Source organism: Aethina tumida, chromosome 2 (assembly GCF_024364675.1).
Source record: "Aethina tumida isolate Nest 87 chromosome 2, icAetTumi1.1, whole genome shotgun sequence".
Classification (NCBI taxonomy): domain Eukaryota; kingdom Metazoa; phylum Arthropoda; class Insecta; order Coleoptera; family Nitidulidae; genus Aethina; species Aethina tumida.
Genome location: NC_065436.1, coordinates 22,807,424 through 22,825,206, shown reverse-complemented (window position 1 = coordinate 22,825,206; position 17,783 = coordinate 22,807,424). Strand labels below are relative to the sequence as shown.

The following is a 17,783-nucleotide window of genomic DNA, read 5'->3' as shown; positions in this document are numbered from 1 at the left end:
AAAAAATTATATTTTTATGTTTAAATTGACCAATTCCCTCGTCCCCTTCTCAATCAACCGACAATTATTTAGTCACGGATCGGGTCCGAATCGTGAAAAGGATAATTACATAATTTTTTTTACGCCTAAGCACCTATGATTTATTTACCCATCAAACAAACCAATTAAGGAACCAGGTAAAGGTGCGCACCTATTCCGTCTTAATTTTTTTCCCAGTTTGTTCACCTACCATGCCGATGCGGCGTCAGAAATATGTGCCAGTTCTGTTGTCCGATTTGCCACGCATCCATCAAACCTCATTAATCAATTCCGAAATTATGAAAGCTTCCAGTGTTAGACGAGTGTCGGCTTAATAGCTACGAGGCTCCGGGCCTAATATCGAATGGACCAGATTGCTTCATTATGTCGAACAAGATTTGGGCCGACCGCAGACGGGTTGATTTTCTCGAAAATGGGATGTCGAGTTATTAACACCGTACGGCTTGGTTACTATGCATTTTTCTCGTTTCGTGGTTTCGTATGTCACAGTTAATTGTTTTTTGACGAAGAGAAAAAAAAACCTGTTGAGTTATTGGGACGTTGGCACCGTTGTATACCGACGCGTTTCGTCCGTTTCGCCGGTTAATGTGTGTTGGAGGCAACGAAATAAAACGAGAAGGCTAAATGGTACATAATATGAAGATGTTAATCACGATTTGCGCGTACTGTTTACTCTGTGAGGGAACTGTGAGAAAGTTGCATACTTGTCCGGTCGTCGGCAATCATAATGCAATTCGTGGTCCGAAACGAGCTCGACCGTTTCGAGTACGAAATGAAGTATGAGAAAAGAAAATTGCTTCAATGATGGGTTTGGGATCTATGATGGTATCGTGGCCCGCCCATGTAACCACAGGGCTGGCTGGCAGAGATCATCTTCTTCTTCTGCACAGCCGCCGCCGGCTCATTCATATCTCAATTAAGCGCACTGCACTGTTGCCAACATTATCTCCACATTACTAATTAGATTTTTTATGCGGCCCTTGGGACCTTTCAGGTTGGGCTGGTGGCATTTTTGAAGCAGCTTCTTTAATTGGAAAAAATGATGCGGAGTCACATTTGAATATTCGTTTGTATTTTCTGATTAAAAAAATATAATATAAATTTCTCTGTAAAACAATTTTTAATTAATTTTCAAGTCTATAGGAATTAAATCTGTTGTGGATTTTATGTTAAAATATTCTCTAAAACCTCAAAAAGTTATTATCATATAATTTCTTCATTTTTTATATTTAATTAATAAAGAATTATCAAAATATGATTTTTAAATAGATATTCCATCTAGAAGTATTTAAAAATAGGCAATTTAAATATAAATATGGCTAAAATAATTTATTATTAGTTCAATATAAAATATATAATAAAATTATTACCTTAATAAAAATATATTTTAAAAATAACACAAAATTTATTTAATTTTACTATCTAAAAAATTAATAATAAATTATAAAGTAGATATATAAATTCTATCTATATTTCCCTTAAAAGTTAAAAAGTTATATGTCATAAGATTTTTTCAATCATCAATCAGTCAAAATTTTAATTTTTTTAATAGTTATTCTATCTAGAAGTAAAAAATACAATTTAAATATATATATTATTAACATATTTCTTATGAATTCAGTCTGAAATTTAAAATTTAGTGAATTTTAGACTGTGGGGATGTGGGGACGTTTTGTGTCCTCCAACTGGATATAATGTATAATAAAAACATTTGTAAAATACAAAATTGAAATATTTTATTTAATTGTACTACCCAAAACAATAGTTCATAAATTATAAAATAGATAGAAATATAGTAATTTCTTTAATTTTAATATTTAATTATACAAATTTTTATATTTAATCAATCTTATTTAAATTATAATAAAAAAACTATCAAAATATAAATTTTTTTAGTAGTTATTCTAAATAGAAATACTAGAAAAATACAATATTATTAAAAACATTTCTTATTATTTCAGTCTAAAATATAAAATTTAGTTAATTTTAGATTGAGGGGATATGGGGTTCTTTTGTGTCCTCCAACTGGATACGATGTATAACAAAAATATTATTATTAAAATTTTGAAATAATTTATTAATAAATTATAAAATAGATTCAAAATAAATTGACTCTATTTTTCTTATTTTTTTTTTAGAATGTTAAAATTTAAAAAGTTATATGTTATAATTTTATTATTAAATTATACAAATTTTTATATCAGATTATAATTAAAACTAATCAAAATCTTAAAAATTTTTAATAATTATTCTATTTAGAAATACTAAAAAATGCATTTTAAGGGTATATATGTTACATAATCATTTCTTATTAGTTCAATCAGAAATTTAAAATTTAATGGATTTTAGACCGTGAGGTTATGGGGTCATTTTGTGTCCCCCAACAGGATAGAATATATAATATAATAATATTAAAATTACAAAAAAAAAGAATAATAAATTAATTAGATATTAGATAGAATATCGGAATGTAAATTTTTATAATTTAATAAAAATGTGACAATTTTAACACTCAATACATTAAGTTAATATTCTTTGAATGTTTATGTGCATATATTAAATTTTCCACATTTAATCCGTAATAAATAATGATTTAAGACTTCATAACTCATTTGAATATATCAATTTGTTTAAAATTTATTTACATATTTCGTAATTGATACTTTACTTGTTGAATGGACATGTTATAGCTGTAGGTCATATACTTAAAATATGCTAATTTACCACAGATTATTAACTTAACAGCTTAGATTGTATTAGAATATTATAATAATAATTTAACTTAACTGCTGTAACTTAATACATAATAACGCCGTGCATCACAAATTTAATAACATCATCTATTTTTGATGTTAATTAAAATCGAAATTAATATTACTTAATTAACTAAAAAAACGTTAAACTTTTAAACCGTTCCCGGTATAATATCCCAATTTAAATTTGCGTAATAGCATATTAGGTAAACTCATCTCGGACGCTGGAAACCTTAAAAGATGCCGGTGCACACTCATTGAGTTAGAGTTCTTTGTTTAAATTTGCATCACTTAAACTCGGTGGAGACTAGTTGTGTAAATTCCGGGGCCAGTTTGACTTTTGCACGTTTTTTTTAAAAGCCGAACCCGATCCTCGTGTTGGTTTTATTCGTGCAACAACAGGTGCCGATTGCGGAGAGACCCTGCATTAAATCTGTATCAAAACTTAATTTATTTTCAGCCCGGCGGATGGTGATGTTCTCTTCTTTGTGTGCCTTGGCCTGGGCTCGGATTTATTGTCTCGCTCACCGAGAGGAATGCCGCGGTTTAATGTCTTATTCATTTGATCCACTCGTTTACTTGGAATATTTTCTCAAATCTCCTTCAAATCTCTTTATTTATATTTCGCGATGCGCACATTACACATACGAAGCCGTCGGTTATTATTAATAACTCGCGACAATAGACAAGGGTTAGGGACCTTTTGGATAGTTACTAGTTGAATTGTGAAGAGTGTGATGCGATAGGGAATTGCCAGCGTTAATAAATTCATTACTAGAAGTCATTTTAATTGACCATCCGCATTTAATTGAAATGAAGATATGATAAAGCTGCGTGCCAATTAATCACTCAAAAACATTTGTCACATTGATGAATTATTCGTTATCAACCGTTCCAATAAATCATGCACTAGGAACGCGACAGATATGCGAGAGCCGGATCAACAACCCCGACCAAGCTAATGAATCCATTACAATTGTTAATATCCTTTATTATTTGTTTGCGGACTCGTAAGCAATTTGGTCGGTCGCTTTCGCTCGTTCGTCTATCCATCCGCTTACGATTAAGTAATTATCCTTCGAGAGTTGTTTTCAATCGCTGTGTCTGTTCGCTCCCATCTGCTGCAATCTCCTCGCTATCTCGAAATCAAGACGAGCTGGCCACTCTTTACGTGGCCGTAGATGTCATAAAACAGAAGGTAGCGGGTTTCGTTGATGAAAAAATAAATAACTTAATCAACAACAAATTAACTTTAAAATTAAATTATTTAAATTAGGAAACGACTATAATTTTTTGCCCTTCAATTAGTAATTAGATCATTCTATTGGGGAAACCTTATTTAAAATATACCTCTTCAACACTAATTAAGTGTTTTTCTGAATGAATATGAACAGTACTAATAAAATATAGGAGGTTCCAAAATACAATTCCTTTTTATTGTATTTATATATCATTATATATTATTTATAATTTTCATGATTAAACGAGTATCAACAAAATTTTTCTAACTGTAAAGACAAATTAACGAAAGTACTAGAGAATGACACAGAATAAAACTGGTATGTAGTAATTGATTTGAAATAAAAACAGTTCAATAGTATGTGTAGTGTCTACATAATTAAGTAATTTAGCAAATGACATACAATTTTATGCAATTAAACAGCCTATACTTGTGAACGATGTGTGGTATGTAATTATAGAGTACAACTTTTGTAGTGGCAACGATAATATATATTTATTTTCTAACAACAATCGTATAAATGGATGGTGGGAAAAATGTTAACAAACAATTTAAATGTGCATATTACAGTCTGAAAATGTGATGAATCTTTGAAAGCAAATTAGTATTTGGATTTACCTCGTTCACTTTCTAACAATTAAGTATTGTTGTGCAGCTTTTGATTCTCCTCAACCATATTATTTACATTTGTATAAAAAATATATTGATAATATATGTGGAGAACCCCTCGTAGTGGCGTTGATTAAATTACGCCGCTGGTGGCAAGGGCCAATAGTAAATATAAAGTTATTACCGATGATGAAGTCATTGCGGTGTTCTTTGCCGTACCGAAACCCGCCGTTGTTTGCGTTATTGTCGATGGAAGATGATGATGATGACGGTGATATTAATGCGCTGTTCAGACTGATTCGTGGGGCATTTTTGTGCCCCTTGCTCCCCGTGAAGCACGATGGGTTGTCACGACATACGATAATACCATAACACAGACATTTGCGGTCAGTGACGTGATTTTTTTTACGATGGGCAAATAACATGTTCAATCTGAATTAAGGTTTTTTATTTTGGCCAAATTAGTATGGGTATGTGCATCTTAAATTTAATATATTTTCTTGTATCTTGCATTTTTGAAACGTTATTTATTCTTCTATTATGCGTAACAAGAAAAGGACAAAAATGGAGGAGGAGATTTTAACTTTATTATTGGGAAAAACCAAAGGTAATGAGAAAAATCCATTCGATTCCAATTAGGGTCATTCCAGACTCAAAGTTTGACATTCTTCTTTCAAAAGCGTTTAAATTGTGGAAAAGAAAAAAGAAAGCTTGTTTTAGATAATTAATAGATTCTTATAATTACATCACTTCTTCTTTAGTAGTAATTTCGTAGGGTAAAATTTAAAACTGGAATAAGTAATCATTGTTGTATTCTTTGGAATAGGAAAATTAGCACATATTGTGGATATATGTATCTTAAATAAAAAATATTATTTTACTTATTTCCTGACCCAAGTGTTGTCCAGAAACTTATATTTATTAGTTGATATGTTCTCAAAATTTTGTCACTTCTTCAGTTGCAGTTTTTTATTTTTCATATGGAGAGTAAGAGGGCAGTCACTAAACTACACACTACTAAGGTTTTTTATTTTGGCCAAATTAGTATGGGTATGTGCATCTTAAATTTAATATATTTTCTTGTATCTTGCATTTTTGTAACGTTATTTATTCTTCTGTTATGCGTATCAAGAAAAAGACAAAAATGGAGGTGGAAATTTTAACTTTATTATTGGGAAAACCAAAGGTAATGAGAAAAATCCATTCGATTCCAATTAGGGTCATTCCTGACTCAAAGTTCACTTCTTAGTAATTTCGTAGGGTAAAATTTAAAACTGGAATAAATAATCAGTGTTGTATTCTTGTGTTACATTAAAAATATTTTTTATCTTCATTTATAAAAGTAATAATATGAGCAAATATTAGGAAGATTATTTCTTCTTCAGTCATAACTGGCAAGAAATAGATGATGATGGAGATGGAGGTTTTTAATTTATAATTCTTGAGAAGAACCAGGTGTTGATGAGAAGAATGCATTCGATTCAAATTCCTGACTCAAAGTTTCTTCTTTCGAAAGTGTTTTATCTGTGGAGAAGAAGGAAAAGAGAAAATATATCTTTTTTATTTGTTAGGTTCTCGGAATTATGTCTTCTTTTTCGCAGTAATTTATCTTTCATATAGAGAAAATTGAAATCAGTCATTATTGTTGTTCTATTTAAAATAGCAAAATTACTATTTATTATAATCATATAAGAAAATATTAGGAACATTATTTCTTCTTCTGTCATACTTATAAGAAATGAATGATGATGGGGTTGGAGTTTTTTATTGGGAAGAATTAAAGATAATGAGAAAATCCATGCGATTCCATCACTCCTTTAATTGTAATTTTGTAATTTTCGTATGGTAAAAATAGACACTGGAGTTATTAAACCACTATTATTCTACTTTATTATCTTCATTTTACGTGAGCAATAATATGAGAAAATATTAGGAATAGCAGATCTTCTTCTCCCATACTTAGAAAGAAACAGATGATGATGATAAATAAAACTGTTTATTTGATTTTATTTCTTTAATTTCAACCATTGTTGACAAGAACCAAAGGTAATAAGCAAAATCTAATTGTCTAAATCAAGGTTGATATTCTTGGAAAGTGTTTTATTCGTGAGGAAGAGAGGAAAAGAGAAAATTTGCTTGTTAATTAATTGGTAGATAATTACATCCATCCTTCTTTAGATGTAAATTAGCATCTTCCTTGAGGTAAAAAGTGGAGACTGCAATAAGCAAACATCAACACTGTTGTCTTCCTTTTCATTTCTAGAAACGCAACCGTAGGCATTAGAAAAGTGAACGTGTAACAGAGAAATAAAGGAAGAAAGACGTCCGCGTTTGAATTGCGGACATGAACATGTGATGTCTGGTCTGGCAAGTGTCATCGGGCGATCAAGAAGAACGGCAAGTGGATGTCGTTGATGGTGTGGCCCCGGGTCCACGGCTCAATCATCCTTGCGGTCTGATTTTCGTCGTCGCGGCTTTCATTACGTTGTCCTCGGCCCGGCCGGAATAAGACGTCGCGTTCGGCGCGGACGAGATTGGTCTAGCCGCATGGGTGGTCTCCCGCCTCACCTCTCCCAGTCTTCCGACCTCTCTTCTTGTTCTTCTCTTCAGTCCAACACCGGCCTCCGATCCTGCTGTTACTACTGCCGGACGCTCTCCTGCTTCTACGTTGTTTCCCCCAAAAATCACACGATGACAGGGAGCGCGCGAACCACCCTGTTGCCTATCCTGCTAGACGATGCGTGGGTTAAACCGGACGCGTAGCGACCGCTCTACTGCAGTTCACACGTGCTAAAGGATTCCTAATCGCTGTGCGAATACTGTGATGTATATTATTTAGTTTAGTGTTGTGCATGTAATTTCATTTTTGGTTGTGATTAACTAATTAATGGGATTTACCAAAAGATCTAATCCTGGCTATTCAAGAGGAAATGTAAGTTATTCTTTACATAAATGTACATACATACTACGAATACTTTTTATAACAATACTATTATGTCTTCCTTAGGACTCAAATCTTATTTTTTCTTTCTTTTATTTGATTTTAAAAAACTTTCTACTAAGTATTTAATCCTAATTAGAAACACACACACCATCTATATAATGGTTCTTGTTTAAGTGGTGCATTCTTAAATTTCTTCAATGATATAACTCAAATTGGATTGATCTTTCTTATTTTTGACTTAACGATGTAATCATTAAACAAAGTACTATTACAGAATTATGTAATCTTGTGGTACCGTTCTGAAAATCTTCTAATGTGGATCAAATTAAGATTCATTGATAATCATTATTCTCATCAGTTCTTACAAAAAATGTGATATTTAACATTTATTATTCCAATACAGATTCAAAACTATAATAAAAGATTGTTAAATTTATGTTTAAATTAGTATTCTAAAATATTCTTCTAATATACAAACATATATCAGATTTATGTGTTATAATATAAGGTTAATGATCAGTATCTTTTAATTTACAACTAATAAATGTTTGAAACGTATGCCAGCTATTTCTAGTTTCTTTGTTAAATTATTAACGCTACATCTGGCATTCTTGGTACTTTGAAATGTTCATTTTCTGACTTTACAGCTGTATGAGTGGGCGTAAAAGGTGTATATGGAATTTGAAACAATTTGTTCTTCCATTTGGAAAACTCTTGTTTAACGTATAAAAAAATAACCTGTTTTAAGTGTCACTTATCAATTTATTCTCGCATCATTGAAATAAAATCAAACGCAGATAAAAACAAGTCGTAAATAGATTCAAACCTTTACAGCGTCGTAAACATGCATGATTTAAACTTGACATTATTAGATACCTACAGGCATGTCATTATTTTGAAATTTATATCGTCAAATGCAGTTCAAAACTCGTAAACATTGGTTTCACTTTTGGATGTGAAACATTGTTACACGCCAGTTTAGAGAAATAACCCAGCGTGTAATTCATCTATTAGAAATTACTGGTGGTATTTCGTATAATTAAAGAATTGATAATTAATTTGTACTCTTACTGTGGAACTTTTTATTGATGATTAATGAGATTTTTCCATGTTTGCAGTGTTTTTCAGTCTCGTAATGTTTTACAAGACGATGATGATGATAATCTCCTAATTGCTTCGTGAGTGTCTGACTTGAGTGATCTTGAATTCATCCATTTTAATTTCTTCCTCGACTTAGAAAGTTATTACCATTGTTTAATTATCATTTGTTTTTCTCACATTAATTCTTAATTATAGTTTTTACTACTTGAATCATCTTGAAAAGTAATTACTGTAAAAGGACTTTAATGGCATTCTTTATTTAATTTAAATTTCATATCAAAATCTGTGTTCAACTATTAAGCTTATTAGAACTTTTTTTGGAAAATGTTCTAAGAAGATGCAGTTTATTAAATAAGATTTGAAAATTTTTTACCTTAGGTAAACAGAAAGGTTGTAAATAAAAAAATACGTTTGATACAATAAATAAGATTTTACAGATAATTTATTTTCTAAAACGTTATTGTTACGTGGACAGCCATTGAATCATTTGAAACCTTTGTCAAAGTTTCCAACCTGATAAGTTCCTTAGTCACTTGTTCCGTAATGGCCTCAGATGGTGCCTGGAGTGATGGTGAAATGGTTCCAACTACCCTCGCAACGTGAACGTCCCTCGCCGCTTTAGTACTAGTCAACCTCTTGTAGAGGCAGGTCCTACGTCCCTTGATGCCTCGACACGTGCAGTTTTAGTGAATTCAAATGTTCGGTGATCGTTTCTAGTCAGTTTGTTAGTGTTAATTTACCAATATGCCTTATTTGGAATATCCGGCCCATCGAATTCCTTACCCAAAACAATAGTAAGTTCATCTAGACAATTTTGATTGGTGATCAATCTAGTTGGGATAAGAAATGATACAACAAACAACCCATTCAATATTAGTTATTATTTGAGACCCAATTTAATACCACAATTGGTTTAATATTCATAAAAATTATCATTTTAGGAAACGTAAATTTATCTCAGTAACTCTGGTTATCGTTTCCTTGACCGTTTCAGTGTTTACCACTGCGACATAGTTGTCAATCCCAGACACAGGATTTCTTACCTGGATCCTTTTAATTTTTTGTTCGTGCCTCGGAATCTTTGAATTTTAACAGAGAAATAAAATGTGATGGATTCATTGAAAACATTTTTCGTTGACCCAATACTATATGCTCTCGTAAATTTCCAGTTACGTGAGCTTACGAAGAAACTAATCCCTTTTGGTATGTTTCTATGTATTGTTTCGTTTTTGAATTATGTGCACAAGATTTTGGCTAATGATAATTATAATAATGGGTTATAACAAATAACGTCCGTGATTATTAAGTCATGTTGTGTTGATATATCTACAGTAGTGACTAATTGATATGTCACTTTTTATGGTAAGGCTGAAATTACGCGTTCAGTTTATAAATTAATGTATTAATATAATTTTCGTAGGATCGATGAATACAAATAGTTGTTAATAAACGTATACATGCTGTCGGGTAACTCTGCAATTATCTTTAATTATAATAATTCGACTTTCTGGTATGAAACTGATATTAAAAGGCAGGCAATTACCGTCGAGAGTGGAAACCAGTTTGTGGCTTTATTAACAAATTATCGCTGAACAAACAAGTCTTAAAAATTTTACAATTCGAGTACTCCAGTCTCCGGAATTAGTATCGAGGACTCTAAGTTTTTTTTAACGAACCTGGTCTAATTAAATGCATCTGGCGGTGACTATTACACAAAGTCCACCTGTTCTTTGTCGTGTTTTACGTACTCGTTTTATATTAGTGTTAAAATGATAACAGCAATAAACTCGCCCAAATAAATACATTAAAGAGGGAAAGGGTCAAAAACGGCAGTAAAACTTGCATAACATTAACATGTTTTATTGTACCGAACTGAAAATATTTCAGCCAATGATAATAAAAGAACGGGCCTGAAAGCATTAATAACACACCTTGTTATAAAAAAGTGGGACACTTATGACCCCAACATTCACCTCCTGGTAATGTAATTATTTGTATTCAATGTTCGCACTAAATGAATATACGTATTAGTACATAAATTAGATGCGCATTTATCTCTAAAAGGTGTTGTAGCTGTGCATAAAAAGTTAATATGCTCTGGTGATGTAGGCAGTTGATCGTTCAATCCAACTAGTGAAACATAATGACAGATTCCCTGGTCTTAAGGTAAATCAATATTATTTCATATCAACATCACATCATCTCTTGGTGACAATTAGAAAACTATCCGAATTAAATGAAACCTGGCATCAATTGACACCATCACTTCACGCCAATCAAGCCCCAAAACACACAAGAGGCGCATTTATCGAAGTCATTGTCCTCTTTCGGGTTGATGGCTGGGCCGAGAATAAAGAAATTCCTTGTTAATTCGTGAATAATTCCGTTTGTCATTGATAGATAACGAAAATTTTTCATTGCGTTGAGAAAGTAACAATTTAGTTGAAATTCGTGACCGAAAATAAAATAAGAGACCGAGTGCCGTACAGCCGACCGGCCGATGCAGTGCTTTAAATGATGATGAAGTTACAAAATCCGGTTTTCTCGGGCCGAGGGTATAATAAAGTCGTTAATCATAGTTACTTCTAAAAACCTGCCCTAGGCCGATATTCAATCTGTGCTCACTCCGTCTCACTCCCACTATAGCCGCCACGGCCTTCTATTTAAATTTATAATTGTTTCATTTTGTAATCTTGATGCAGCCTCCCGATGTTGCCAAACCGCATCTAATTGCTTTATTTCAGATACGCATGCATATTGAATAAGTGACGGGGTTTGATTAAACCTGACCCGTTGGGCGTGGCATCTCTTCCATAAACAGATGACATACAAGTGCAATAAAGAAGAGTAATTGAACATGCGTGCCAAGATGCTACTGTTATTTGTATTTTAATTATCGTCATTAATCAAGTATTTGCAAACTATATTTCATATTTTCCGAAACCGTGGTCAAACCGTATTAGCATAAACGTTAACACACATGAGCTGGCATCAGAAATAGCCCTGTTAGATGTTTCTATGATCCACGCTCTCGGTGGTGATTTGAAAAGGCCCAGCCTCTAAGCTACGATAAAATTTATTGCTCGAAATAATTATGATAATGAAATAGTTACACAGCTCCTCTCCTTAGAGAAATGTTAATCCTCGCTGTGTAAGGTGGTACCTAACCACAAAATTTATAGGCTAAACCAGTCGAGATAATAACATATTTTATTTTTATTGGAGGTTTAAATAATCCCGTTTTACAACTATCCCACAAATAAATTAAGTAATGTTAGTAGTCGTGACAAATTAATTTATTATATACTAATGTGCTAATGAATAAATTTATTAATTATTTATTAACATCCAGCAAAAAACTTCAGTTGCTAAAGCTATAAATTGTTGCCAATTATAAAACATAAAAATTCCACGAATAGTTCCAGCTATTTTTATCCGCGTAAAATAGTTAACAGGGAATAAGGTGCATATTGCGGGTGAAAAATGGTAAAGCACCTATTTTATGCCAGTGTCCAGTAATGAGATAAGTGTCAGAGGGGCAAGTAATTGCCACTGACCACAAACTTTGCACGGCAATGTCGTGAGTGGTTGCAATCGATACTGGCGATCTTCAATTAAATATTCATGAATGGACTTTACACATGACTTTCCGCCACACTGCACAGATTAGCGGCCGATCTCGTTTCTCCGCACTTCGAACAGTACCGCCTTCTAAATGCAAATTGTCCGGAGCACAAAAAGTATTGTACGTCGCACAATCAGTTATGCGTTATAATGGCACCTAACAGCCACTGACGTATTGTGAATTGGTGCCCATCATCGTCATTGTTTTTTGAGGATCTGCGTGAAACGACGTTACGTTTCAATTCCCCGAAGTGAAGAGATACCTGCCAGGTTTCAATAAGTGTCACCGTGCCTATTATTTCGTCATGAATTTATTTAATTTACAAGGAAAAAGGAAACAATCATTAGGAGGTGAGGTGTGCGGTGTGCTGTTATAACGAGCGTCTACCTGCTAGGCTCTTTGAAGGGCCATTATTATTTCAAAGAGAATTAAGGCATTGTCATGAAAAGAAAGCTATCCCTTAACCGGCGTGGCCTTTCGAGAGATACTATCGGCGTTTTCGATTTGAATAGGCCTCGCTTCAAGAAGATATTTCTCTTCTGTCCGGGAGGACCAGGCTGTTCCACTCGGTAGGGGCGTACACACGTGGGCGCAAACATTACACGAGATTGTTTTGTTAAAACTCGCTGACACCACAGAATTAATTACACTTTTGTATTGAGTTGTAAAAATAGTATTTTTTTATGCTTGCCGGTTATTTATAGAAAATCATTTGTAAACGCTCATTGCTTCGCTGATTCCCAACAAAAAAATCACATGAATAAACTATCAAAAGCAAATTAGTTGGCACAAATAAAAAACCACATGCTGAGTCGACTGATTTATCCTAATAAGTATTGCCGTGCACGATAACCAAATAATCTAAAATCCTTCCACGTCTCGAGAGCGAGTAAATATCTGTTCCTCTGTGCTAATTAAGCCCTTCTGTTCGATGGTATAAGATGTCTCGCATAGGGAATGAATGCGAGGCGATTAAGCGAGCCCATTAACACCAACGGTCACGTGAAAGACCCAGAAGAGTACCATAGGAATGGTAATCTAACCGAGCTAACACACACGAGGGTGGGACAGTTTTCTTTAATTGGCATGCTCAGTTGAACTCCCGTATCTGATCACGGTCAACTGGTTACTTACTCACTTACTTATCGCTCACAAACGGTCTCTGCCTCTTTTCTATGCTAAATTGAAAAATCATGTAACGATTTTGCAAAACGACTTGCTTTTCTTCTTTCTTCGTGGCATAATTGAACAATCAGTCTGTTGCTGTACACGTCCCAAGGCGTGTTTGATGGAACAAGCCTTTTGTTATTGGAATCAGATAATCAAAAGTCAAAAATCATTCAAATTGTTCATAAACATAATGTGTGGTTTTTCACGAGAAAAAAAACTTGAAGAAGTTTAGCAATGATTAATTTATTATGCGAAGCTGCCTGATGTATTTTAATTCTTTAATTAAACATCGCGCCGCTGCTTATAATTGCAAAGCATGCAAAAACTCTTCAAACAGTCCCGCGTATATCGCAGATTGCTGGTAATACGCATACAAGCAAATTAAGAGGATGCATCGGCCGAAGGCATGGTCACTTGATGGGTTCGTATACGAGTTAATGATCCTCGTCTACCAGAGTTAGTGGTAATAAATTTCCGATTTTACGAGGGCCACTTTTTCCTATCGACTCACTTGAATTTATGTCTTTATAATCATTGTTAATCGTCACTAATTATAAGTTACTTATTTTGCGGTTTGAGACCTTCTGCACAGCACCAGGATAAATCAAGCAAACAGTGAGAAAACAGTTGCCCGTCATAAAGGCCTGCTAGTAATTTTAGTACGGTGAATAATGGTCATGTTAATTGTAAGTTACAGTCCGTCATGGTTTAATATGTAAGAAGTCAACATCGCATAATGACATACTTGAAACTGAACAAAAGCTTGTTTTAAAATTTTGGCCTGAGCTCAGTTTCCTCCATTGTATCTGTCACCAATGTGAGGAAGTAGTTAATCACCACAAATGAACGAGCTGGAAATGTAAAATCAGCTGTTGTAGTCGCATCTTTTTCTCTGTTTATTCATGATCTTATTTACGGAATACGTCATCGCACTATTAAAACATGTTTGTGCTTGGAGTAATTTAAATATACGTTTATGCATAAGTAACCGAGGAAAACATAACAAGTATTTCCTGATTTGTTGCTGCAGCAATAAAAAAAAACTATTGAGGAACGTTTTATGTTATTTGTTGTAATGTTGTAATATTAATGACAGCTGATGCCAATTTGAATCGAGAAAAATGTCACATGAAAGATGGCCAAGAGCTCACCTCTCAGCGAGTACGTTCATGATTCTTACTTTGTTGCCGCGAGTTGCCACTCGACTTTTATTAGTTTATTCGCTTCTCTTTATTATCTTGAATGTACAGGCTGTGAGTTGTTAATTTTATTACTCGTAAAAAATTAAAACGAAAAAATTAATTGCTGGGGAATTGAACGGTTTTTGCCGCTTTATCTTTATACCTTCATGACTTGGTAGGCAGTCGAGGAATCCACTTGTACCTTGGTTAGAAACAATCAATTCACATTGAACTTCATCAACATAAATAATAACTGCGTCTGGGATCTTCTAGAAATTCTTTCGACACCGTTAATAATATTTTAATTTCATTAAATTACACGGACAATGTAATTATCTTGTTTGAGGAAACTAGCCGATTAATCATACGTCAAAGAGGTCAACGGCTCGGTTGGGATGAGCTTTCGGAAATTATTGGACCCGTGGACGTTCCAAAAACCGTGATTTGTAATAGTCAAGTCCTGTAGCCGTAGCCTTCGGACCGTACAATTGAACAGAGTGATTTTGATTAATGGCACTTCGACTTTATTTATTTGAATAGATGGGAGATAATGACGTGAATTATTATTGCGCTCTATGAAGCACAGAGCGCGTCAAGTGTTTCATAAATTACCGCTCCATTAAGAACGTTGGATTGCTTACGCTAACTAATCGCTTTTTTATGTGTTAATTTATGGATATCGAAAACGTTAAATCAATTGATTTTTATTCGGCTTTAAATCCCGTGCCGCTTAAAAATGTTTCAATTAAAACCACAGTCGTGTCAAGCTAATTATTATAATTAGCTTTATTTATGTTCCTCGTCCAGTATTGAAATCCGCAGTTGATCTTTGACTCGATATCCTGAGAATAAATAGTTAATATGTTTGAACTGAAAAACCTTTTAATTCAACAACATATTTCCAGTGGAATTGAAAATTAATTTAATGCGTTTATTTTTCAGTGTTGGCGGTAGCCCTAGTGGCAGTCTCCAACTATTGGGCAGGGATCTACACCCAGCATACCGGCTGCCACCCCACATGGAGTACCTTTATTCCCTCCAGCATTCCAGTAATAATTCTATCCATGGTGAGTACCTAATTAATTTCATTCATCACATGTTACATAGCTTACCCACAAATAAGCCTTTGATTGAGGTAAATTGAACTAATATTACAATGAAACTCAATCATTTTGACCATATTTGTTTAGTCAATACATTGAGGATTATGACGAAACCCGATAAAAATAATTTAACATAGAAGTCTCTAAAAGTCATCGTTATGTCACTTGAGAACGGCTCGAGTTCACGTTCGATATTTTAATATCTCCTATAAAATGTGTCACGTTGCCTTCTCGCAGCTTGAGTCCAAACATGGCCGCGCGTCATAAAATAAAGGCTTTATTGATGGTACTCGTTTAATATCCGGCTCTATTAAAAATTATGATAATTTATAAATTACATTGGTCCGCCTGATCCGATTTTATGCGAGCTGCTTTTCATTCGTAAATGGATTAACATATTGAGCAACTTTCCAACTGTTAATAATTAATTGATTATTTGCATACAATTTGCTACTTTTATGGCAACCGTATTTGTACATTTGGAACAAGCCTGAATTCCAACAGACAATTAGAAATGTTCACATTCCGAAACCCAGCTACCGTTCCTAGAATCATATCTACAGGCGTAGGACAAGGACTTATGAATGTGTTGCTGGGATTTCTTACGGAAACGTCAACAATCTTAAAACAACACACGTTTTACGCACGATTTATTAATTGCAATAAAGCCGTACGTTATGCTTACCGATGTTTACGCCTCCACTCGACCGGATATACAGCCCTCAATTCTTGCTCGTTTTGTCCACAAGCCTAAGAACAATCGCAGGCTGAACAGACTTCCCGCATGGTTAGCTATACATATCTTTTGTTGTCACCTGAACAATATTACGAATACCTCTTTGTATCTGTTGTGATCTTTTATTTCTTTATTCCCAATAACGTTGCAAGTGTGCACGTATTACCATCGACTCAGGGAGAATAATCTAATAAAACTGAGCGTACCAATAATAGCAATGATGGCGGATAAGAACAATAAAACGAAACACATTTTGGTACCGAAATAGCGTTACGACATCCACAACAGATACACAATTTTAACTGAACCAGATGCGTACAACGAATTTTACCGACAGATAAACGGACAGACATCGTAAATATGTGGGTACGTCTTCCTCTGCCTCGTATTTTATTACCCATAACACAACAAAATAAAATCTCTGAAGTGGTCAGGACCAGACGCCATCCAGTCTTCATTGCATTTTAACTATGGAGAAAAAAAAAATCATCTTCCAATATGCATTTTTGAATGACGTTTTTAATTATCCCTTTCCTGAATTGTTTTGTTACTTAAAAATGTAATTACTTTACGTGTGTTTGACTTTGCTGACGAATACATTAAGCTAATAATAAAACTTTCTTTCAAGATTTATATTTATGGCGGAGTCATATTTCGAAGCGTTGCCCTCTTACTATTTTAAGTTTTCCACGTCTTAATTTAAGTCGTCTTAACAATAAATGTTTGCAAGAAAATACTGGTAAATGTTGGCATACAAAACTGAAAAGTTACTGTAATTCCCTAACTACCTTTTCCATTCATAAAGTGACTTCCTTATAAATAAATATAGTCAACACATTTCTCTGTTCGTCCAAATAAACATACAACGCATGTAAACAATCAGTAGTAATTCAATATACTAGTGTAAACTAACATATCCGCTGCAAAAATAAATCATTAAATTAAGTGTAGAAGTGCATTTAAATGAACATTTATATATTTCTTTAATGTTCCATCTAAATTTAAAAAATCAGTTTATGCTATTACTTATATTATAATAACCAATTACAATAATTATATTATTAACAGCTGCATGTTTTATAGAATTCAATAAATTTTAGTACCTGGATGTTAATGTTTCTTAATTAGAAAAAAGTCATCTTCTGGTTAAATGAAGCGTATTATTCAAATATTATTATATTAAAATTATATTTTAACCCAACAAATGTTATCAACATATTTAAAGAAGCCGCATCTTCTGTTTAACCACATCCACATAGATCATTTAAGCCTTTCGTGCACC

The 17,783-nt window shown here is 33.4% G+C and overlaps 2 protein-coding genes across 7 annotated transcripts in view; one reads left to right on the top strand and one right to left on the bottom strand.

Moving 5' to 3' along the window:
- Positions 1-16,464, bottom strand: part of LOC109594232 (two pore potassium channel protein sup-9) — a 125,219-nt gene extending 108,755 nt beyond the window's left edge. The window contains exon 1 of the mRNA XM_049963445.1: positions 16,451-16,464. The gene's annotated coding sequence lies outside the window, so the exon portion shown is untranslated. The remainder of the gene's footprint in view (positions 1-16,450) is intronic.
- The window catches only part of LOC109594248 (transcriptional activator cubitus interruptus), a 52,681-nt gene that overhangs the window by 29,868 nt on the left and 5,030 nt on the right, over positions 1-17,783 (top strand). For 2 of the 6 annotated variants that reach the window (XM_020009456.2, XM_049963442.1), the window contains exon 2: positions 15,605-15,729. In XM_020009456.2, the coding sequence (XP_019865015.2) occupies positions 15,605-15,729 (125 nt within the window). Of the gene's footprint in view, positions 1-6,867; positions 7,574-9,457; positions 9,481-10,786; positions 10,853-12,571; positions 12,662-15,604; positions 15,730-17,783 lie in introns of those variants that run through there. The other 4 variants (XM_049963443.1, XM_049963439.1, XM_049963440.1 and 1 more) reach the window with 4 other exon arrangements.